The sequence below is a fragment of the Xiphophorus couchianus genome, chromosome 10, assembly GCF_001444195.1.
Source record: "Xiphophorus couchianus chromosome 10, X_couchianus-1.0, whole genome shotgun sequence".
NCBI classification, from domain to species: domain Eukaryota; kingdom Metazoa; phylum Chordata; class Actinopteri; order Cyprinodontiformes; family Poeciliidae; genus Xiphophorus; species Xiphophorus couchianus.
In genome coordinates this window covers 169015-194322 of record NC_040237.1, presented here as the reverse complement: position 1 = coordinate 194322, position 25308 = coordinate 169015, and the positions used below count along the sequence as shown (strand labels likewise).

The 25308-nt window shown below is 37.5% G+C and overlaps 1 protein-coding gene across 1 annotated transcript in view; it reads left to right on the top strand.

The window, feature by feature from the left end:
• The window catches only part of ngfrb (nerve growth factor receptor b), a 38970-nt gene that overhangs the window by 5144 nt on the left and 8518 nt on the right, over positions 1–25308 (top strand). The window contains exons 2-3 of the mRNA XM_028029903.1: positions 3816–3957; positions 13119–13478. Coding sequence (XP_027885704.1) covers positions 3816–3957; positions 13119–13478 — 502 coding nt within the window. The remainder of the gene's footprint in view (positions 1–3815; positions 3958–13118; positions 13479–25308) is intronic.

Here is a 25308-nt window from a genome sequence, read left to right as displayed (position 1 = left end):
CATTAAACCAGGGAGAGAACTAAAACATGCAGGATGCCGGCCCTCCCCGACCGAGTTTGGGGACCCCTGGTCTAAGTTACTCTTAAGTAACTTCTTGTTTCCCTGTGCCACTTTCTCTCCTGCATCTGGAATCAATCAGCTCATCAGCTCAGGCCTTTTGTTAAGCTCCCTAAGCCTCTCATTCTCAGCCACTACTTGCTGGATCCTCATGTCTACAACCTTCACTTCCTCGTGTTCCACTTGCTGGATCTTTTTACATTTACTTTTGGTTTTTGTGTTTTTGCCTTGGCTCCCTTTGGTTTTTGTAAGTTTGTCTTTTCATATTCTTTATAACATTTTCATATTCACTGGCCGCTTCCGTCTCCTGCATTTGGGTTTTACTGCAAAACATTTCCAAACTCATGACAGCTCCAGGGTTTCTCCATTTGTGAATAATTCCTCTTGTTGTGATTTACACTCAAATCTCTAGAAATTTAGCTTTTTCAGACATAGAGAGCAGTTTTCTGGATTCTTATGGTTCAGGGCATCGTGTGTCGATTGCTTCATGCTGTCAGGAAGGTTCTGTTTAAGTAATCTCTTAATTGCACAGGTCAGTATTACAAAAAGAAGACAGTTAATTCATATTGCTTAATTATATTTTCAACACAGACAATTGGGTTTGGCTTTCACAGATGATCAGACTCATAATTTACTGTCAAGACATAATGAAAATTAGAATTTTTATAAAAGTTACACTGAAACTTTATTAAATAAATTATTGGCTTTTCTGTATTAACTCAATTAATTTTTTCTGACAAAAAAGTAAAAATACAAGAAATCTTTTCAATGATAATTTTTATTTACTACATAATATGGCATGGTCATTGTGTAAAACAATTTCAAACTCAAGGCCCGGGGGCCAAATCTGGCCCACTGCAGCTTTTCATGTGGCCCTCTGGACTCCAGATTATAGCAATAAGTCTCTCCACTTTTTCCACAAATCTTCAAAATTCACACAAAATCCAACTTTTTTCAGATTTTGTTGACATTTATTTTCTCAAATATCGGTCAGAAACATTGGGTTTAATCGCCTGCTGCTCCAGCCTTGATGTCAAGTTATAGTCTGTGATCGACACAGCGAGTAACATACAGTACATTAGCGCAAATATCATAATTCCTTACATATATTTCTAAATTAGCACCACCATATCTGTGAGTTGGTGTTTCAAAAAACAAACAAAAAACCCACAAAATTATCTTTTTATTAGTATTTCAACAGTTTAATGTGTTTTATCAATACATTCAGGCAAACTGGCTCTTTAAGAACATTCCAATTTTTGATATGGCCAAAAATTAAATGAATTTTTTAAAGTTAATAGATCTCCATCAATTTCCACAAACTCAATGACAGATTCTTGACCAGAAGGAGAATGTTGGAGGGCGAATGTCCAAGGTGAACCATGTGAGGTCAGGCGCGGTGTTTGAGTTTGCTCTCTTGCTCACACGGCTTCAGAAACTCGTCAGCTGACTCAGAGGAGTCTGAAGTAACGCTCGGTCCTCGCTCTCCCGTCAGCCGCATTCCTCACACACCTGAACCCTGACGATTTACACAGGGCGTACCTCCTTCGCTCAAAACCTGCATGTGTGCGCACATCCCTTTAAACGGCGCTAAACTCTCTCATGATCGTAGGTGGGTGGAGAACCCAAAATCTGTACTCGCGTAGAAGCAGCACCGCTTCAAAGTATTTTTACTCGAGTCAAAGTAAAAGGTAGCCATCCAAGAAATGAAGTAAGGGTAAAAAAAAGTATTTGGTAAAATGTCTACTCAAGTTACATAATCAGATAAACAAAATATAAAGTTAAATGGAAATTTTGATATTTTAGGGACAAAAAATAACTAACTCGTGTAAGTAACAAAAAATAACGAAATCACGTAAGAGAAAACATTTCCAAATCTGTTTTTTTTTTTTTTTTTTTTTAAAGTTATGTAACTTTAACAAAAACTGCAGGTGTGTGTCTGTCTGGTGAGGTTTTAGTTAAAACATGTTTGTTTTTCACTCAGTGGTTAGAAAATCCCAAGACTTTACTCAAGAGTAGCAATACGTCATAATAAAATTAAGTAAAAAGTACCGCATAATACTCTTAAAAGTACATTTGTTCAAATAGTTACTCGAGTAAATATAACTGAGTAAATGTAACCAGCGACAATCCAACTCAACTCCGTCCCAGTAGGAAACAAGCCGAATCACATGATGCTTAAAAACAGTTTCTGCTCTGATTTATGGAGAGTTGGAGACGCTTTGGGAAGCTGATGCTGATAAATGCTGGCCTGAAGTGTAACTGTAGAGCAGGAGAGTCCAAAACGTGTCTCTTAGCACAGCCAGTGTGCAAAATCCTTTTAACGTTTCGGAGTGAATAACATTCCTATCCTCCAAAAGGAGAAAAAAAACTAAACAACTAACTTTTTTTTTTTTAAAGAAAAGTTTGGAAAACCTCCCTGCTGTAGAGTATCAGTGAATCTGATTTAGTTTGAAACTTATCACCGCTCTAATCAAGTTTCTCCAAATGATAAAGGCGTTCGTTGGATAAGAGATGGAAAAACTAAGAGGTGGTGCGAGAAACATTTGGTGGTGTGATACCATTTTTTTTTTTTTTACAGATCGCAGATTAATTTTTTTATATAAACGTGGGAATTTCAAGATTGGAGCAAAGTGGCTTTGTGCACAAACACCTCAGGTTAGTCTCTGAAGAAAACACAGTGACTTCACTTTGCATGGATGTGTTGCGTTCATTGATAACCAGCTTCTCACTTACACGTGTAAATATTCAAACTCAGAGCCAGCCAGAGGGATGGTGGGTCATTAACCCTTTAAGACCCGACACTTGCAATAACCTAAGGACTCAAACAGGTTAAATTCAAGTAGGAAAGCACTCAAAAAATGTATCAGCAGGTAAAATATGCCTGCTAATACATTTTTATCACGATTTTGCTATAAAACATTGTTTGCCTTGAGGTCGTAACCTTTCCAACCCCAGTGTGGTTTTCTTTTCCTGATTGTCTCGACTTTGTTTAGAAGCCAGATGAAGATAAGCAGTCTTGTTTTTCACAAGATCATGGGAAAGTGAGAAAGAAGCTGAAAGTTTTCCAGTTTTTTTTTTTGTTCATTTCTATTCCAAGCCCTTATCCGACTGCATAAGGACTGATATCTCTTCAGATCCTAAATTTATCAAAGGAAATTCCAAAAATAAGTTTGTTAGAGAGAAAGAAATGGAATGAAAAGAGAGGGAGAGAGAAAGAGCATTGTTTCTGCTTTCTCTTGCCAAGTATTTTTACTTTCATTTCTAGTGCAAATATCTTAGTAAATTTGGATTGAGACAAAACTAACTTACAAGTAACTTATCAGCAAGATACAGGAGCTTGTTTTAACTAAATAATTCCTTAAAATTTGCTGGAAAAGTCCTAATTTCACTGGCAGATATATTTACTTGTAACGAGACAATTTTTCAAGACAAATCTGACTGATATAATTTGGCAGTAAACAAGAGAAAAACTGCATTGATTTGATTGATAACATAATATTTAAGCACACTTAGTGTTAAGAATCTAGAGGGCCACATACAAAGCTCTGACGGGCCGGATTTAGCCCTGAGTTTAACACATACGCCCTAAAATATTGGAAAAATATTTTAATTTGCACAATAATTGCACTTTCTTTTGATAAGCAACACAAACCTTTGCATTTTGCAAACAAATGCATCAACTTTTTAAAGTGATAAGCATTTGCGTGCACAGCTGAATGGAAGTAAGCGCTCATTTGCTTTCTCTTGAATCGCAGGCCGGAGCTGTGGCCTCTCAGCTCAGCTGTCCGTCGGGCGAGAACACGACCAGCGGAGAATGCTGCAGGCGGTGTCCACCCGGCGAGGGCGTCGTCACGCCCTGCGGCACCAAACAGACGGAGTGTGCTGCGTGTCTTGACAGTGAGTACCAAACAAGTCATTTTCTTCTCCCCCAAGTAGACTGGTTCTGTGTTTGATTATACTGCCTGTAGTAAAAAGAGAGAAACAGGGAATATTGGGATAAGATGCACCAGTTTTCAACCTTAGATTGGTTGCCAACTTCTACAGCTGCATATTTATAGCCCTGATTTTGCTGGACTTATTCCAGATCTTATAACGATAATATTGTTGCTTTGAGACCATTTTCAAGTAATGTAATGGTTAAGAACGCATTCTGAAAGATCAGTGAACTTTAAATTATAATAAACATTTGACATTGGAACTGGAAGACATTTGAAATTTACAAAATAAATAAAACAACAAACAAAAAGAATTAAGACATCTCTGCAAGCACCAAACTGAAGACCAATTTTAGTAGAAAGAGAGTTAAATCATGCAAATGGAAATGATTGAGCTTGTTTTAATTTATCATGTGATTAATTGATTTATTTATTGTGATAGACCTAATTGTGCATTCCTTCTAACAATCAGAATGAGTTTTCCTGAAACTTAACTGTTTCAGAAAAAGTTGTTTAATGGCCCAACTTTCCTCAAAGCTGCCATTCAGACTTTATTTGTGCCCAAATCTAAAATGCAACACTTTGATCGTCAGTTTATGGCCTCGTGTTGTAGGTCAGACACAGCATGATATATATATTAATAAAACAAATTTATGGTCTAAGCACAATTTTTATGAAACTTATGATAGACAAAATTCATGTCAAGACTGAAAAACATTTCTTAAGAAATAAAAAACTTATATAATATATATTTGAGGATTTTTTCCATTGTTTCAAACAATCAGAATGAGTGTAAACATGATCAGTGTTTTGTTTTTTTTAAAAATCTTTTTTAACAAACAAGAAGTGGCTCAACTCCTAGTCTTCCCTAAAATGTATCTTTTACTAGTTTTTGCTGATTTATTTCTAACTTCTGAGGTTGGATTTATTTTTAAGGACACATACTTACTTGCAAATATTCAAACCTTATTTAAAAGAAATCAAACCACACAAATTCAGTTTTATCCTTATTATTATGCAGTCAATGTATTGTGAACACTTTAGGTTGTTACTGCTTCCAAATGAAGACTAACAATTTTAACTTATAAGAAAAAGAAAAACTCAGTTTAATCTGTTTTGAGATTCTGGCTGCTGATGCTGACTGCAGCCAAGGTCGGAAATGACCGTCCCGATTATTAGCAGAGAGTTCAGAAGCCAATCATCTGCAGCAGATATGCATTAATACACTTTGGCATCGGCGGCGGCTCAAGCTGAAACCTCTGATGATAAACAACCACATCGATTTTAAAGCAGCAGACGGAGCGTTTGGAAAACCTTCGTCTACTTTAGCAAGGAGATGTTATTCAGGAGGGAAGTGGATTGCCTGACGTCACACGCTAAAGAACATATACATGTCATGAAGTGAAACTAAACTAAACGAATCACACAGACATAAACACAAACACAAAATCTTACCAAGTGTTTTTGATCTAGTTTCTACTGCAAATAGTTTCTATTTCAAACCAAATGATGGTTAAAACTTATTCCAAACTGCAGAATCTCCTGAAGCGCTCTATGCTTTTAGATCTGATGGCAGCATTTGATACTGTTGACAACACAACAAAAACACATTTTACCAAGTATTTTAGGTTTTTGTGTAAATATCTTAGTACACTTGAAATAAGACAAAACTAGCTTATAAGTAACTTTTCAGCAAAATATAGTGTCGTGATCTGAGTTTTCTGTGTCCCTGAGTCTCTGTGCCTTCTTGTCTCCCCTTGATCATTCCCAGGTGTGTCTCGTTTCTGTGATTACCCTCTGTGTATTTAATGCCACCTGTGTGTCTGCGTCCTTGTCAGGTCCTAGTCGTTTGTGCGTGCTGTCTCTGTCTTGATGTCCATTCGTATAGCTAGTGCTACCTGTGTTGAGCCCTGGTCTCCACTCTGCAGTGCTGCCTGGTTTTGGACTTTGTGTTGGCTTTTTTGTCATTAAATCACCATTATTCATCTAACCTGGTTCCATCGCGTCTGCCTCACCACTCATCCACACCGCACCTCATGACATATAGTAGCTTGTTTAAAGTAAATACATACTTAAAGTTCCTGAAAAAGTGCTAGTTCAATTGGCAGATTTTTTCACTTATAACAAGGAAAAAATGTCGTTATGAGTGAAATAATCTACCAGTGGTATAAATACTTTAGTTAAAATCAATTATAAGAAATTATTGACTTAAAACAAGCTCTTATGTCTTGCTGAAAAGTTACTTCTAAGTTAGTTTTGTTTTACTTCAAGAGTACTAGATCAACTGGACCCAAAAATCCTGGTAGGATTTTATGTTTTTGCAGTGTAGTCAGGAGGAGTTTACCTCTAAACTCCTCATTGGACTAATTTGGAACAATAAATTAGTCACAATAAACCTGAAATACTTCATATAATATGTGAAAAAGGATCAAGTGGGATTGTTATCTTTGAGGAAAGTCCATTACAGGCTTCAGTTTCTTCTGAGCTCTTATATCTTGCTAAAAAGTTACGTTTAAGTTAGTTTTTGTCTTATTTTAGGTGCATTAAGATATTTGCACTAGAAACTAGACCAAAAATACATAGTAATATTTTGTGTCTTTGCAGTGTAAGTCCTAAACTCTCAGCAATATCTATGTTTTCTCAACAATTAGTGCGACAAAAAGCATAAATTATCATTTGCAAGCATCTTTTTTCATTCAAATGAAAGAATCCGAGCGCAGTAGAGTGTTTTTCAGCACAGCTGCCCTCATCCTGGCCTTTGCCATGTAGGGAGAGAAGCTCTGGATGACGGATACACACGAGGACAGTAGCGTAAGCAGGATAAAAGAGTGGGATCCGCTCCAGATGCAGTTGAACGGATCTCCAGGGGGAGACATTTAAAGCATCGGATACGTTATTGAACTATAATTAAAGCGGGATGCATTGTAAATTCAAACTGGACAAGCACAACCGGTAGCTGAAGAAGTCTGCGTATTTTTAAAGGTTGCCTCTTTGAGGTGAATTTATGCTTGAGAGTAACCATTACATGAGGTCAAAGGTTACTGTGTCCTCTGCGGAGGACGGGGTTGGGCCTCTGCCAGCGTTCCCAGAGATTTTCCACGTATGAATTCCCCAACTCTCCCTCATCCTGCCCAGGAAGTAGATGTCAACCTCATTGGGTCAGTGAAACATTGTAAACCATAAGCAAAGGATTCAAATGAAGGTCATGAGAGAAGTCACAGAGATGGAAAATTTATTATAGTGTCTGCAGAATGCCTTTGGATGGATTGATACCGCACCTCAAATCAAGAGTCAAACCCCCAATTTTCTCCTTGTGCAGTTTGGGATTAACGTGACCTCCTTCCTCTGAGACATTCTCGGATGTTTTGTCTTTCCGTTGTACAACATGGACGTTTTTAGAGGTGATAAAAACCAGTCGTACACTCCTTGTTCTGCTCAGACATGAGCAAACGCACCATGACAAGCCATGTGCATTCAATCATGGACATGGAGAAATACAGACAGCTCTCTGTCCGATTTTATCACACAGCCACAAATTAAGATGGAGTGATATGATGTGTAGCACAAGCATGTAAACTATTTTTTTCACCCTGGTTGAAAGGCGTTAAACTCTGACCTTTCAGCTGCAGAGCATTTTTAAGTACCTGCTTCTGAAACAATGACTGAGCTGTTAAAAAGCAACGTTTTCATGACTGCAAATGTTAAAACGATTAGCTGTTCTTCCTGTAAATACTAGCATAATTGGGAAACAGTTGTAAAGATTAGGCTAATCTTTCAGAGAAGATATTTAGGTTGCCAATATAAATGACTTGTAAACAAATAAACAGTGAGAAAAAAATAAAGGTTTATGTGTTCTATATTGTTAGCTTGCTCTGCAGGTTATGAACATCCAGGGGAAAAAACTAAACTGATGGTTTGTGAAAAGCTTTACTGCTCTGTAGGAAGCTTTGTACATTTATTTTGGGATGGTAAGACATGATATGCATTTTTTTTTTCTTGCAAACTGGTGTGAATGCAATAAGCTTCCGGTGCTGCTTTCATGCAAAATTGTCAATCTTAAAATGCATCTCCTACTTCTCCAGCAATGACCACTGAATGCTTTCTCTCTTCTTGTTTGACTCCCTCGCCTCCTTCCTCGTTGTGCATGGCTGCACTGCCTCTTCTTGGATAATTTGCCTATTTGTAGATTTTCTTTGTAGAGCACATCTAAAATTTTAAAAAGAAAAAGCAGCAATAGGTCAGCTCAATGCTACTTGATATGCTATAAACAAGCCAATATAGTTGGCTGCAAGAGAAAGATGAGAGACTATGAAGTGTAGTAGTGCCAATTCGGTTTCCACTGCTTATATTAATGCATATTTAGTCTTATTTGGTGCTTGAACTATTAAATAGGCAGTTTAAAGCGTTTTTAGTGGGAGTAACAACTAAATGCAGATTTTAGCTACTACCTGGGGTCCTGTCTTGTTCGTCACAGTTTTTTCTGCAATTCCTCTAACTTTGGATACCAACAAATCCTGCCTTATGAAAATATCTTCCTTCCTTGGGTGGCAAATTCTTTTGTCTTTCCCATTTTAAAGAGTGGCCTAAAGAAAGAGACCATTGGGAAGTAAAGGAAACAGTGCTTTAGCTGTCTTTATCATAAAGTTTGGTTCAAATAACGGTGGCATTTCTGATTTATTCAAAAACAGTTATTAATTAACAGCATGTCTTCCAACCTTCTAAATAAACAAACTGATAAAAAAAAGTAATTTCCTACTGTAGAATTTGTTAATAAAGGCTTTTTTTGTACATGTCAATCAATGAGCTGTTACTCAATGTCTATAATTTCCCATATGTTGGAGAATGCAGAATTTTCTGCCACAAGTTTTTAGCCAAAGTTTCCACATAGGCTTCATTTTGAACAAATGGTAACCAGACGTTTGGCTGAAAAGCAGCAAGGGATATCCAAGTTTAAAACATCAGAGGAGTTTGGATGAATGTGCAGATAACTGGAAATAAAACAGAATTTTTTTAGTCAAGAGTCGAGGCATCATGCACACACCCACACACACCGCGAGCCAAAGTGGGCGACGTTAGAGTCCTTATTTGGGTGTTAAAACAAACGGAAAGACAGCATGTTTGACCAGTGGCAGCAGAACGGAGATCTTGTCCTTCAGAAGGAGAATTCAGTCTCCTTCTCTCCCCCTTCTCCCATTTCTCTTTCTCTCCAAGCTGCAGCCACTGTTATTAATGTATTGACTTGCATTATTGATGCTTGGCATTATGATAATGGCTCCGAGAGCCCTCGTGGGGGACAGTCAGAGTAGTCTGAGTGTGTGCGTCTGTTTGAGTAGAGCAGATAATGGGGGGGGATTGCAATACATGACTGGACACCAACAAGGCCTTGATGGTTTCTAGCTCTGAAAAAACACAATTAAGTAAAAATGCGAGGGACCCACATTTGACACCATCAATTAAAAACACAACGGACTGAGATTGGTCTGCTTTTCAGATGTCTCTGATTTCTTTTGTCTCTCTGTCTTAGGGTCTATCTCTTCTCATCTCTGTTTTAATCTCTGTGGCATCAGAGCATTTGGCGTTGTTGGTGGGCAAATATAATGCAGGCTGAGAACTTGATCTGCAGCAAAAACCTACCTCCCACAAGCTCCTAAACGCAATTTATTTCCTGTTTAGTTTAATGTTGTATGGAAAATAAACTGATAGAAACTTTAGAAGCTTAATACGTTGTATGAGAAGCACTTTTCTGCATTACTAAATTAAAGGAGTATAAGAATGGTTTTCTTTTCTTAAGCAGGGAAGATGGTGGGAACAAAAGACCGACAGAAAAGAGAGATATTATCTGTAAAATTGATTCTCCTGATTGGTTTTCACATCTTTTACTCCCCCATTTTACATCAAACAAGTTTATACAAGCAGGCAATCACAGTGAATTAGTGTCCACATTATTAATAATTAGTAGTTAATATTAAATAGACGACGTAGTGAAATGGCCACCATTTCGAGAAGCCGTGACAAAACATAATTATGTCAAACATGCTGAAGCTCTTTTTCAATCTAGAGGAGGTTAATTTTTCTCAACTGTTTTGTGGGAGTGGATTTCAGTTTTTTTGTGTGTCTTACTTTGTCTCATGAATCATCCAATGACAGTAATAACTAGAACTTATTGATTTATTCTCAGAAAGTAAAAACTACCCGACCATATTCTATCTCTTAATGCAGTGTAATAGGATATGAAGTCTTCTTGTTTTGAGTTTTCTTGGATTCGGTTTACAATCCTTACCAGTAGGTGGCAGTAGTCAGTAATCCTCCATTAAGTTGTTTACCAACAAACAACAAGAAGTGGAAGAACTGATCAGCGTCCCTGAACACAGGATCGCAACGCCTCACTAACATAAAAATTAGAAAAACTACTCAATCAGACTCGATGTCAGCAGCTGATTGAATCACTTTTAAGCTCCTTGGGAGGAAATTTTAGGCTAATATAGAAACTCTGAGAGAAAATCTTGAAGAGTACTACAGAGGCCCCTAGGGGACATGGAGGATGTTTTTTTTCTTTTGCGTTCCCTCACAATCAAGGGCGTAGGTTTGGTCTACGTTTTGGTGGGACCTTACAACTTACTGACTGCCCCCCATCCCCCCGCACCGACCATTTTTGACCAATGGGGGGGCACCACATTGGCTTAATAACCCCCTCCCCCCCAACCATAACCATAACTTGATGATACATCTTGTGTATACAACCAGATACAGTCATACTCAGCAGATCAGTTCAAGAACACTTTATTTTTTCCTTTTCAAAATTCAGCAAACATTACAAGTAAGATCAAAAGAAATATCCTCTGGATCTACTGATTATACAACAAACACAATTGCAGATAAGAACAAAAAATGACTTCTTGCACTTCAGGAAAAAGATCCAATTGTTGAGATATTATGCATTTAAGAGGAAAAAAGATTCATAAAATAACAAGTAAATGCGCCTTCACTGTCAGCACCATGGACCAAGCTTCCGTTCCGCGTGTGGCCAGCTGGCCGCTGCCTGTTGCAGCTAATCAAAGAACGTAGATCCACGTTCTGTGAGCCAATAGCGGGTCGTCATAGTTCATAACAGCGAATTTTAAAATGAATGCTACCACTGCGTAGTATATTGAAATATTAAACTAATCAATGTAGATTTTCGTTTATTTATTTTGTTTTTGTTAAAAAATACATGTGTTTTTTTTTTTTTTAATTAATATGGCAAAAATTGGTTGGGACTATTTTATATCCCTTGAATATTGGTCGTGACATGTCACGACCGTCCATACCCAAACCTACGCCCATGCTCACAATAATTTCCTGATCAGTTCATGCAGCATAACTAAATACTGAGTCTTTCTTACGGTGGCTCCAGTACTATTTTCTATAATATAAGGTTTCTGTATTGTTAATATCTCGTTTGTGAGAAATCTGAAGTTTTACATCTTTTTGCACCACAAACCGGTGGGCAAAATGCAAAAGCAAAACAGGCCAAATATGGACTTTCCATCTCTTTCCATCCCTTCTATGATATAAACAAAGACTTTCTGAAGGAAAGAAAGTAAAAATACATCCAAAGTATTTGGACTATTTCTGAGTTATTTTCAAGGGGTAATAAAGTGATTACCTCATGATGACTTTATTAACAGTTTTGTTTGTGTCTTTTTGTGTTGGTCTGAATGGTTAATAAAAGACGTTTTTATTGTGCAGCTCCATCTCAAATTACACAGACAAACATACTGTGAATAAATTGATTTTTAGTCAGTGTTTTGCACCAATGAGTTAAGAATATACAAACACGTTTTCTTTGAGGCTCTTTAAATATGTGTAAATGTCCATTTTAAATTGCCATTTGTGACTGTATACAAAATAGACCAGGGTGTATATGCTCATTGCGAGGGAACGCAAAAGAAAAATGTTCCCCTTCAGACCAATCCACAATCTCATTCCCTGGATTGAGGATTTCTCTGCCCCCTTAAGATAATATCTACTCTCTCTCTTGGATGTTAGACGGTAACATGTTGGTAACATGTTGGCCATCTTTGACGGCTGCCAGACAGGAAATGGTCATTAGAGGAGAGGTAGACATGCAGCAAAGGTCTCAAGGATCAGAATCTACAACACGGGTCGTCCCAGACACACCATCCAAACATGTAAAGTACAGTGTCCTTCAGTATTTCTATCAGTTATTGATCCTGTGCAAATAACATGTAAAACTCAATATTTATATTTGACATTGAAAAGTTAAACTACAAAACTTGATGCAAACACTGTATTAAGAAATAAATAAATGATGAACAAATCTAATCAGTCTGTGTGTCTTGAAAACAGAGATTGCACAGTCATATTTGCCTTACGATCTCTCTTATAGTTTCATTTCTTCTGCTGTTTAGTCTTACACAAACACACTCACTGCTTTTACAAATGGGTCTGTTGCATAATTTAGTGCATTTCCCAGTTCTCTATCCAGCTGAAATACAATTCCATAAACCATGAAGTATCGATTGTAACCTTTGCAGATATGTCTGTCCGAGGATTTCTGGCAGGTGTTCAAAACATATTATTGACGTCCTTATCATTAAAAAAAAAAACCCCAAACATTTACATAAATATCAAAATATTGCTTCTCACTTTTAGTATGAAAGAAATATTTTCCTGTTCAGGCGGAGAAATTTATACAGAAACAGTTTTGGGTTTATGAAATGAAAGCAAATGTGAGCTGGGGACTCAAAACTATCAGCAAGGTTTGAACTTGCATGAATTTTACTACAACTGGAATCAAAATGGAAGTAACTAAATTTGATTCTGTCTGTATGATTGATTTATTTGATCACATTTTTCTGCATATAAACAGAATTGGTTTTGTCTTGTACAAAGACAAGGAATTGCATTCCCTCAAAATAAATAAGCAAATATACCCTAGTCTGTTTTATATACAGTCACAAATGTCAATTTAAAAATGCAAATATAATGAACTGCTTAAGCTGTCCAAAACCTTTTATTGAACTTTGGGCCTTTTCTTCTTAAATGGGTTCCCAAAACTGTTGTGTGTATGCAGACATAAAACCAAAAAGGTGATTTTTCCTTCTGCCATTCCTCTTCTAGGTGAAACCTTCTCAGAAAGCTTCAGCCACACAGAGAAATGTCAGCTTTGTACAAAATGCACAGGCCTGCTCCGCATGAACACGCCCTGCACCGACACCAACGACGCCATTTGCACATGCAACTATGGCTACTACCAAAGCAAAATCACGGAGCGGTGTGAAGCCTGCACCAAATGTCCCGAAGGCCAGGGCATGCTGTACAGCTGCGAGTCGGACCACGACACGGTGTGTGAGTCGTGCGACGATGACACTTTCTCGGACCAGGATAGTTTCAGGGACCCCTGCATCCCCTGCACAACTTGTGATGAGGGAGATGAGGTGCTGCAGGAGTGCAGTCCTGTCAGCGACACTGTTTGCCAATGTAAGTCAATTATATTCATTTTTTCTACAATAAATTATTTGAATATACTGTAAAATTGCCTAGGTTCACACTGCAGCCTGAAGTGACCCAAATCCGATTGCTTTTGTGAAATCAGATTTTTCCAAATATATGCGAACTGTATGTGATCTCCAGTGTGAACTGCAAACGACCCGTACACACAGTAAAGGGCACCATTATGTCACACATGGAGATTGTGCTCAGTTTTTTCTCAACCGCCATAAAGAAGTAAAGCTCAGTGTTTGCGAAAGTAAACCTGGGTGCTAACGGTGGAGCACATCTTGCGGTTTTGAAGTAGTTGTCCAACCGTAGACAGCATATTAACAACTTAATCCTCATTACAGTCCGCCATGGTTGTTGTTTTTCTTCTCGCTTGCGAGTATCAGGGCGGAAAATAGTGACGCTTGTCGAGTATCAATGACGTTCAGGTCCTGGCCGTTCAGATTCAGGTCACATTTGAAAAGATCAGACATCAGATATCCAAGTGGCCTGTGTCGCATTCGTAAACAATCCAACAGTGTTGTTCAGACTGTCATAAAAAGATCAGATGCAGGTCGCACTAAGGCAAAAAAATAAATAAAAATCGGAATTGGGTCACTTCAGCTTGCAGTGTGAACAAAGGCTAAATGTTTTTGCACTTTTGATGATTGAGGTGAGTTGAACAAAACACAACTCTACCCACCGAAGAGCAACAATTTAAAAGAAAAAATCATCAAGATTAATAATTCTACCAATGTGCTCTTCATTCACAGAAAATATGTGATTCAGGTATCGAAATGAATTGTCTTTACAGAAACCTTTTCTGGGGATCAGAGTATAATATTTCAAAATGTCCAGTGTATATTTTCCAGGAATATTTTGGTTAGAAATTCATAGAGAAATAGAAAAATTATATTTTCCCCCAATACTATTATGCTGTTATCGGATTAAAAAACTCTAACGCTTTGGTTCCAAATCATTTACTTTGAGAGAACCAAACATTTTTACCAGTTCACATGCAAATATCTATTTGCTTTATTGCTGCACACTCAGTTACCTTTTCTTATTCATAATATAACACTTTTTTTCTTGAAGATGTAAGAGCCAATTTGGTATTTTATGTGTCGAAATCAAATTTCAGGATATATCCGTTTATGCAGATGACGAGATGAATTCCCTAACTTATTTTTCATGTCAATTTATTTCTGCTAAAGTTATGTAGCTGCACAAATCTTTGGCTTAGATCATTAAAAATACCAAAGAGAGCCTGATCGAATGGACATCTCTAAAAGCACGAAACAGCCAAGTTGGACAGTTCTGTTGAAATAATGCAGTGGATTTTATTTATTTATTTTATGTTAGCTTATAAACTAATACATATGGAGTTGTTCTGTCTGACCAGCAGGCACATTTATCAAACTTTTGTGCAGAGTGATTTAGTGGGTTCACTGGCCAGGGTCACGCTGAAGTCAATGGAATATAACTGAGTGCATATTTGCTGAGCGGACAGTTCAATGACTGGACAGATGATTCATCAGCCGCATTATCAGCTCATCTCAGTGCAACACTAAAGGCGCTGTTGGCCTAAATGCCAAGCTCAAGCTAGTCTCGTTGTCTTCTTGGACACATCCCCTCTCAAGGAACAAGGACTATAGTCTTTTTTTAATATATATATATATATATATATATATATATATATATTGGATTTCTTCAGGGTCATATCTATAAACAGGGCTTCGAATTTTTCTTCTCTTTTTTTTAATATCATTGGACCCTGTGGGTATCATGCTCTAAATCACAAATTCCTAACGACCGCAGTCACTTCTCATTCCGATGATCTGATGCCTCGCAGATTAAATCAACGCTTTTGTGAACTGACAATAAGGAGTCTGTTGATTAGCCATGCAAGCGCTCTGAAAGATGTGATCACAGCCGCAAACACAGAGTTACTCTCAAGCTGAAGGCAGTCTATTGTTCGACTCTAATGAACTTGTGTGGCCGGTGAAGAGTTTTGGGGATGAACATAGATGCTGTCTTTAATTCAGGGTATGCTCGATAATTTTAACCATTTCTTAAAAGTCATAAAACTGTTTTTGTAAATCGTTGATTCAAAGCTTCTGTCTTGACTTTTGTACTTCCTAGAACTTAAGATCTTGGGTTGAGCTTATTTTACTCAATTAGGTGACATAAAGGTGATAGCCATTATTAAACCAACCTGAGATGCTACTCAGAAATGTGAAATAATTTCCAGGGTTTTTATGCAATTTTGGAAAGTGTTTATTTTTATTTGACAGTTTTCCAGATTTGGAAAAATTTAGATTTTACGTATTTTTATTGTGCAATACAGTGAACCCTCGTTATATCGCGGTTCACCTTTCGTGATCTCGCTGCTTCGCGGATTTGCATCGTGCATTGTGTTCTGCATTCTGATTGGCTAAACAGTCTCTCCGCTTCTTCTCTACCTGTGCGTCAACAACGTTGCGGTATAATATGTACACGTATGTAAAGCAGCTTGCCAAATTTAACATAATCGATGGTGGCATGTCGGTTTATAAGAATCTTTTTGCCCAGAAGAAAAAAAGAGCGACAACAACTACCGATAACTATGTTCTTCTCTCGAAAAAACACACCTGCACCGCAAAAAAAAACCCCGCTACAGAGCGGAGTCAGGATGCAGCGGCTCAGTCAGAAGAGCAGTGAAATACACGTGAGTCACTATTTGTCCTACTGTACGTTGTTTTGTTTTCATTTTTTATTTTCTCCTGTTCTAATCCAATGACTCAGGTCGTGGTGGGGGGGGCGCTGATCTCCGCAATTCGGGCACTGGAATCCGCCTTCAGTTTGTATTAAAATTATTATTTTACAGTACAGTAGTTATTTGTAAAAAAAAAAAAAGAGAGAAAAATGTTCATACAGTACTTTTTATTTGTTAAACAAATGTTTGGGCCTGTAAAAAGGTTTTGTTCTTTGGTTTCAAGGTATTATGGAATATTTCATTGTATAATAATTGTAAAAAAAAAAAAACTACTACTTAGTGGATTTTGCCTATCGCAGGTTCTTTTTGGAACGTAACCGCAAAAAACGAGGGTTCACTGTATTCTATACCCGCAATGTGTTTTTTTCATTTATTTAGTTTTTTGTTTTTTATATAATTTTATATTTAATTCTCAATTATTTACATTTTCAACATTTTATCCATCAGAATTTTGGTTTTGTTGACAGGCTGCTCAATAAAGAATAAAGAAAACATAAATATTGAAGCTCTTAGGCTTTAGACGACTTGCAATGCAGGCTTTTAGCTGAATTGTACCATTGATGCTATTGGTACCACTTGTACCAAATGTACAAATAGAAGAGTTTAAAGTGACTCGTGTACTTACTTTAAAAGTTTGTAAGTACAAAAGTTAAAGATTTTGAAATGGAGACGAGAAAAACAGTGAAATGGCTCTAAGTCACACTCTGAACAGCTCATTTTAGCACCGTGTTGTTTCTTGTTTTGTGAAACCAACAAGAAAATGACTAATTTAGCAGTTCAGAATGAAAATTAAGAAATTTCAAAAAAACTAAATTTCAGTGTCAAAAAGTATAAGATAAAGAGAAATGCTTTGGAACATAATTTTTAAGTAATTTATCTCGTGCATAACACATTTTATATAATTTTCATCATTTACATGTGATTAAACTATAAAATTTGAGTGAGCGCAATGGTAATCAATTGTTTGTTGTCTTCCTGGCTTTAAAAGGAGCTTGGGAAATAGACCGCAGATGGATTAGGTTATTTGACAAGCAAAAGTGAAAAAACACGTATTGATGTTTTCCACTAAGTGCCCTGCTACTGTTAGCAACAACGCTTTAGCAGCTTAATACAGGCTGTGGTCTCTGAGTGGGAAGCGCGTTTGGCTGAATGACGCACCCAAGATCAAGACATAAGAAGCCAGAACTCCAACGGTAATACATCCCTTCTGATAATAAACCAACCACACATCATGATGAATGGGAATTAACTGTGATTGTAAGCATGATGACTTACAGCCCACTGCGTATGGGCTCTATGGTCATATCCTACTCCTCCCTCTAACCCAATCATGTGCCTTTTATTTCTAATCTTTTTAGGGAAGAACAAGCGTTATCGGCGCTTACGAATCTGTGGCGCTGCCAGATGTCCATATCCATTAATATTGTGGAGTCAGGCGAAGCAGGCCTGAAGGCTAAACACAGCCAGGAAGGTAACAGGGCAAGCTGTAACTTGAGATACTAGAGACATAGTTTAGCTGTAGGTGGAAAGAACAAATCATCAATTTAATCAGATTATCCTTTGAGAAAAAGCTGGATTTCCTGCTTCTCTGTTTTGATTATGCTTAAATTCAGCGTCAAGGGCAATTTTTCCCCTGTGATAATTTAAGATTTTTGCTATTTGGTGGGAAATACACCCAATTTCCTCCAACTCCTCCGGTGGGATAGTTCATGTTTTGAGTCACACTCACAAAATTCCTCATCTTACTCTATAATATCTTACTCAGTCTTTTTCAGGCTAGGCCTCCAAAGTTGACACTTTGACAGCAAGATGGTTATCTTAAGAAGTGTGATATGGCTTCTACTCCTCTGTAGGCCACAGAGCAAGGTCAAAGGTTGAAGATCATGGGAGGCTTGTATTTTAAGAAGGATTATCAGGCAGAGTTAGCTCCCACCAGAGCTGAACAACACGGTATATAATCCTTTCAGGGGTTAAAACATCAAATCAGCAACAGTGAAAATGAGGGTAATTAGGTAATAATTAAAGTAATAGAGCATAAATAAGTCGATATATTCACAACTACAACTCTGATCAATATTTATAAGATTATTAGTCAAAGCATGTAGCAAAAAAGTGATCTTAAATACAGCCAGTTAATTTTTTAAATATAAAATGTGTTTTTTCTGCAGTATTAATCTTAGAGATTAAATGTTTAATATTTACTCTGTAGCATTACAGGATCTATGTACTCCAGAGGAGTGGGTTCCAAACCTTCCAGCTTCTTATCCACAAAATAAAAATATTTTATTTTTATTTAGAAATTCAAGCATTTCTACTGTCAGTTAAAAAGTATATTGGCCAACATGTTACTTTTATTCACTTCAGATATTTCTTTTTTTAAAACATATTTTTCTAAAATGCAAGTGATTACTCATAGTCATTTTTGGTATTGGTATCATGACTCCAAATGGACCCCCCCAAGTTTGGATGCTCAGAACCCAAATTAAATGCTCCAAATTGCAGTTAATTTGGGTCTCAAGTTTATTTACACTGAACTAATTCAAAACAATGTAATCTCAAGTCATTGTAGAGAACAGACTGGTCCAAAAACATGGGACCTGTTCTTGGTTATTGTAGCAACATTTTGTTTTGCAACAGTGGAAACTTATGAGGATTAGCATCATGTCAAGATGGGGGCAACACAAGACTTCTTGTCCATCTCAGAAATTTCTAAATCCTACAAAATCAGTACCACTAAGACACTTCTGTTGCATCAACTTGGCCATATTCATATTGGCAGACCTACAAACCATCCAGCTATACAGATCGTTTGGGACAGTGGCGCCTGCAGCTGTGCGTAGCTTGAGATTTTCCTTTGAGTAAAAATAAAATATTGTAGTTATTGTACTTTATATTGTGTTTCCCCTTTGCTATTCACGAGATGGTGGAATAAAATAAAAATGATCTTTTGTGTCAAAATATCGTGTATGTAGCCCACAGCTACACAGGCATATGTCCTTATTGTAATAGATAATGTTATCGTAACACTTTCTTTATTTGGTGGCTTGGTGCTCTGTCTGTAAGCTAAATGCTACCATACAGTGAAGCTAGCTAAAAATGAATAAGCGGACATTTTACCCTCATGCAGTTTTACCCCACCTGAACTTTTTATCCTGTGCGCAGTCCGCCTGCGTTTATTTTTGAAGCACCACATCGCTTCTCCATTGACAGACCATGACACCTGCCGCGCACTTTACCTGTGCCAAGCTATACTGGGAGAGTGAAACAGTTAAATCCATTCAAAACGTTTGTCAAAAAGAGTAGAAATTAAGCAAACATTATCGCTTCACCTTGTCCTCCTCTGGAAGACTCAGACACACTACCTGAATCTGGGAATCATCATCCTCCTCCCGTGGATCTGTCTTTATTATTTAGTGTAATTTATCAAAAATAGTAGGCTGTGGAGGCATAAATGTGTACGCGTGTGTGGAGGCGTGCACCTGTGTGCTGCATTTGGACTCATCGGGCGTTGTGTGGATCAGATCTGCTGTTTCTGTGCCATCGCATCACGTTGCGACAGCGTTCATGTGGATTAGGTGCAATGATAGTTTTGTGGGTACCCTCCGATAATATCCTGCAGGCGCCAGTGGTTTGGGATAAGTTAAGTGTTGGCCTGATCTAAGAACGATCATATAGGTGGAACGGAGAGCTGATTTGAAGTAATGCACATTTATTCCACAGAGAGATTATTTCAAAATACATAATTAATAGGAGTGGGGAGTCATGCTAGCTCAGTGTTCCAAGGCCCTTTTATTGCCATGATTAAAGATGAATGAGTTGTGCTTGAGTTTGACGAAGTAGGTGTTGCTCGTTCTTATCAGGTTGAGGTTTTGGCTAAAATCAGAGATGTTCAATGGCAGTGTTCTGCCTTGGGATTTTACCCAGAACTGACAGAGCCAATGTGAGCTAACCTTTCACCCAAAGCTAGAGGTTCCTAAAGGTTCTGACTCTAAGGCTGCAAAAACAACACCACATGTGAAATCATTTTACTTGTGCAAAAAAAAGAAGAAAAAAAGAGGAAAGTTCAAGGGATTTGTTCACTGTGAGTCACCATAAAACTAAGCCACGTGTGTTTTCTTCCGGGCACTGACACTTCTCAGCACAAATTGAAATCAATAAGATGACTGATTGAACATCACAGATGGAAAGATGAAGGTTTAGAGAAAGGGAGGCAGAAATTGACTGGGTCAAGTCCATTCGGGTATTGAGTTGATAGGTGAGAAGGCCAGGAGCTGCTCCCTTCCTGAATTCGGTTGACCTTAACAATAGACAGCCTGGCCTCTGCAAGCGAGAAAGCAAGATCGACTAACCGGCATAATGCACAACCTCTCTGACACAAAGAGAGGGACGGGAGGAGAAGGTCAAACATGAAAAGGATTAAGGTGCATGAAAAGAGCGGAGGAAGATGGATTAGACACAAAACCTCATCTGTCGCTGGCGGATGTCGTTTTTCTTATTCACTGATTTGTGCACACAAGGCAAACATTACAGACTAGAAAGAAAAGGTATTGATCTACAAAATAAACTAGATGAGCGAACCATAACAAAGAAGCAGAACAAATTAAAATGTGTACATTTTGTCTAATGCATCGTTTGGCAAAAAAAAGAGATGTTTTTTTTTCTTTTCTTTGCCAAAATCACTTCTGGAAAAAAATATTTAGCCCATTATTTTTAGAAAAGTAACAATTTTCAAGGATTAGGATACGTTTTTCATTTATTTTTGGCAGTTATTTTCTGATTTTAATTCTTATTAGTAGTAGTACTAGTATTTTTCCCTAATATTACTTGTTTTAGTTAATCGACTACGGCCACATTAGTCTTGGGTAGAAGTGGGAAAGAAGGGAAAAAAATAACGAAACAAATAAATAAATTAAAGAGCTAAAGAATATGGTGGTTTTTAACCATTTATCATTTACAATGAATTTGTAGTTATCAGTCTGTTGTGATAGTTTTAATGGTTTTAATGAAAATGACCAATATTACTAATATTGCCTGTGGGTGCAAATCATTTTTCAAAAAAATGAAGATTTAGTACGACTTATTCCAGTCATTATATACAGTTAAGTCCAAAGGTCTTCAGTGAGACAGGCATTTCTCAAAAGATGATCTCAAAGATCTTTATGTTTTATGTTTTAATAAAAAAAAAGATAATTTCTACAATTTTCATCAAAAATGTATCTGCATTTTTTTGGTCTGTTGATATAAAACACACTGACATTTATGCTTTTAATAAAAAAACATGAATAATCTTTGAATAAATTAGTAAACAAAGGTGTCAAAAACTTCTCTTACATTATATATACACCCATACAGCTCTGAAAAAGATATATTTTACACATCACTTTAACATGATGCAAATTTTGACTTGTAGGGAGTCTAGTTATCACCACCAAACAATAAATTAGTGATCCTAATGTGCATTTGAAAGGAATCTGACAGACAAACAAAGAAACCATGAGACAAATGGGGGAAATGACAAAAGAACAAAATGCCATGAACATTCCTGATTTTCTGTGTGTAAAACCACATCAACTCTACAGATATGAGGAATCCCCAAACCCACTCCCACTTAACAATTGTCAGTCTTTGTACATCACAGTCCGTCTTTGTGCGGCTTATGGCTTGGATCACTTGCAGTGACCTATATCTCAACTGAGCTGGGGTGTACGGCCGCAGCTGACCTCGTCTTTTTTACCCTCTTGATCCTTGCTCCACACAGTATGCACATTGTAACGATGAGGGACACTTTTAAAGGCGACAACATGTATGCACCCTGACTCCGTCTCCTAAAGCTGCCAGCCAGCACGCAGGAATTTGCCCTGACATTCCAAGTGGGAAAGTTTTCGGGGGGTGATTTTTACACGAGCGAATGTGTCGGGTGGCAGGGGTGAACACAACAGTCCCTGTGCGCACTCGTGCCGTCAATTCGTTGTCAAAAGTTCAGCACGTTTTTTTTTTCCTCATGAAGATTTAGAGTCTTGTGTTGGTTGAAAGTGTCTTTGTCAAGTCCAGTCCCTTTCACATTGATGTTGTGTTTTAATTTCCCATAGATGATCCAGTGGAGTCGGTATAAAGTGGCATAAAGAATGACAATCAATAAAAGATGGGTTTTCTGCAGCCTTGTCCACATGTAGCCTGGTATTAAAGAAATATCTGTTTTTCTAAACACAAACCCATACAAATCTGTCACTGAGCGTTGCTGTAAACATGCCAAACCCATAGAGGGCAGTGTAGCTCAAAGTTAAAACCAATCAGCCAATCGGATTGCTTCAAAGCAACCATAACTTCCTTTTAGGAATTAAACATGGCGCGATGAGGTTCATATGAAATACTTTTAAATAGCGTATTAGAATAAAAACAAAACGGTGTTGATTGGGAATCGTGTCAAAGCAAGTACATAAAACTAACTTTTCTGCAAGATATAGGAGCTTTTATAAGTCAATAATTTCTTAGTAATAATAAAAAAGTAGAATATTTCACTTATAAGAATATATTCTGTCGTACAATATTAATGAATTATTTACTTAAAACAAGCTCCTATATCTTGCTGAAAAATACATTAGATTTGTCTTATTTCTGGAATACTAAGATTTTTGCACTAGAAACTTGACTGAAACTACTTGGTCAGATTTTATAGTACTTGCAGTGAACATTGCGCTACTTTCACACCTTCTTTTTATTATCTTCAGAGCAGCTGAACTAAAATGTCCCCATTTATCTTTTCAGTGACTTGAAGCTTTTCTGTCCCTCAAATAAACAATGCAAACAATAAAGACTCTCAGGCTTGTGGCTTAAGTGGCAAAAATATACCACATATATCAAGGAAGTTCATCCTCTTAAAAATAATACGAAAAAAATATTGAATTTGACGGTAAACAGGACAAAGAAACAGAGAGCTTCACAAACGACAGAGATGGAAAGCTTCTCAGGGTGGAGAAGGAGGACAGATGCTCAGAATGTGGCTTGGTCGATAAAACCGATGGAGTTACTCTTCTGCACTCGGGTTTCCCAAGTTGACCTCTACGAGTGCCGATCACATTCTGCTGCAGAAGAGGCAAACACACACATCCACTGGAGTGTCACGCGTGCACACATGGCAGCTTCCCATCCACAAACATGCACACTTAGAGGTGTGGCTCAAGTATACGCATAGAAAATTGAGATGGGTCAAATAAGCTGGAATCACAGCCAGAAGTCTCAAGGAGAAAAGAGAAAGTTGTGAGAAAGAACGGATAAAACGAACAGGGATAGTGTTATTGGTTGTTTCTCTTTGTTGCTCGTTTCTTGCTCTGGGTTTGTCTTGCTTTATCTGGGTGGGTGCAGCTCATAAAAAAGAAGCTCCTCCTTTCCTTTACATTAAGACGGCAAGGTATTGAAACATCAACACCTGTTTGCAAGAGGCTGCAAGCTGCTGGAATTACAAGTTAAACTCAGGTGTGGCTGAGTAACTTATACACACACACCCGTCGCACACAAAGCACTCATGCAAGGGCGTAAGGTAACAGCGTCTTCCTATGTAATTACTTGCTTGACAACACATGCATGAGTGGATTTCCTGTCACAAGTCGTTATCAGATGAAGCAAGAAGAAAAATTCTTTTAATATTACTAACAATCAGACTTGACATTAAAAATATGGATTAAAAGGTTTTGTTACTGTTATAGTTGGTTTCCAGCTGACAGATCCTGTTAATTTAAAAGCTCTGCACTTTTCAGCTTTAAAATGTTTAATGACAAGCTTGGGTAATGGAGGCACCTGGAGTCTCCGGGCTTGATTTGTAGCCTCCTCATTTGTTTTATGTTTAAAGCTGAGGGTGTAAGGGAGAGTTATGCTGGCCCACAATAGACCAGTTTTTCCTTCAGAACTGAACTAATGTTCTGTCTTATAGATCCAAGGTATCCAGTGTCCTTCTCAGACTTTTTGGTCCATACTGGCAGGATAACATCACACAGCTAATGCAGATTTGTCAACTAAACATTCATATAGCTCAGCATAACGAATGAATTGGAATGAAAGTCAAACATATAAACATGCAATCTAGAAGGTTACATAGTAGTAATTTCATGTGACTTAGAAGCATGATAAATTAATACAAAACTAACTAAACAGAAGGTTGAAAACTGATAGCAGCACAAGGATAAAATGTAGAAGCCTGGAAGATGAAGAGAGAAGGTGGGGAGGGGACCTTGTCCTGGTCAAAGGACATTTTTGTCAATGAATGGTGTCCTGTTTCCTGAGTATATATGTCTTCTTGGGGGTAAAAGATAATGGGGTGAGGTGGGGTAACTATGGAGATCATGGTGATACTGGTGCATGTTTTTGTCTTGTGCAGAAGATGGCTGAATGGGACATGACTGATTATAGTTTCTTCTTAGAATCTAAGCAAATAAATAATCAACACAGAAACATACAGATCATTACATATTCACTCAAATCAAAACAATAGTATAAACTTTCATTGACATTAACTCAATACATTTTAAACAAAAAACTTTTAACTTTGGTCTGCTTAGAGTACTTTAATGCAAACACACACTCAGTTCACTGAGTGAACGTTGAGTGGCGTTGACCTTTCGGTCGGAAGGTGACCCCTCCTCAATAAATCGTAGCTGCTGAGTCATAGCTACTAGAAACCGCGGAGCGCTGCACTGATGAGCCGTTTACAGATATTTTTAACACTTTGCTTGAGACGTGCCATTTGTCAGACTGTTATAAATCCTACACCTAAAATAATCACAGCACGTAGGTCCGAATGACCACATAGCAGTTTAGAGACTTTAATAATATGGTTTCTGTAAAGGTATATAATTTTTGAGCTAGCTGAATGCAGTTGGTATGGGGGAATTTTTCTGTCATAATTTGAGAGCACACATTCTCAGTTTGAAAGCAGGATTTCATGTCTTTTGTACTCAAAATTTCTGTTCTTTTTAAATATTCCATGTGCTTTCTCAAACCTGTCTCCTCGTGCTCAAAACTTGTCTCTGCTCGAATCAAATCTCCACTTGCAAACCTCTCTGCGAATCATTTTCTGCTTGCACT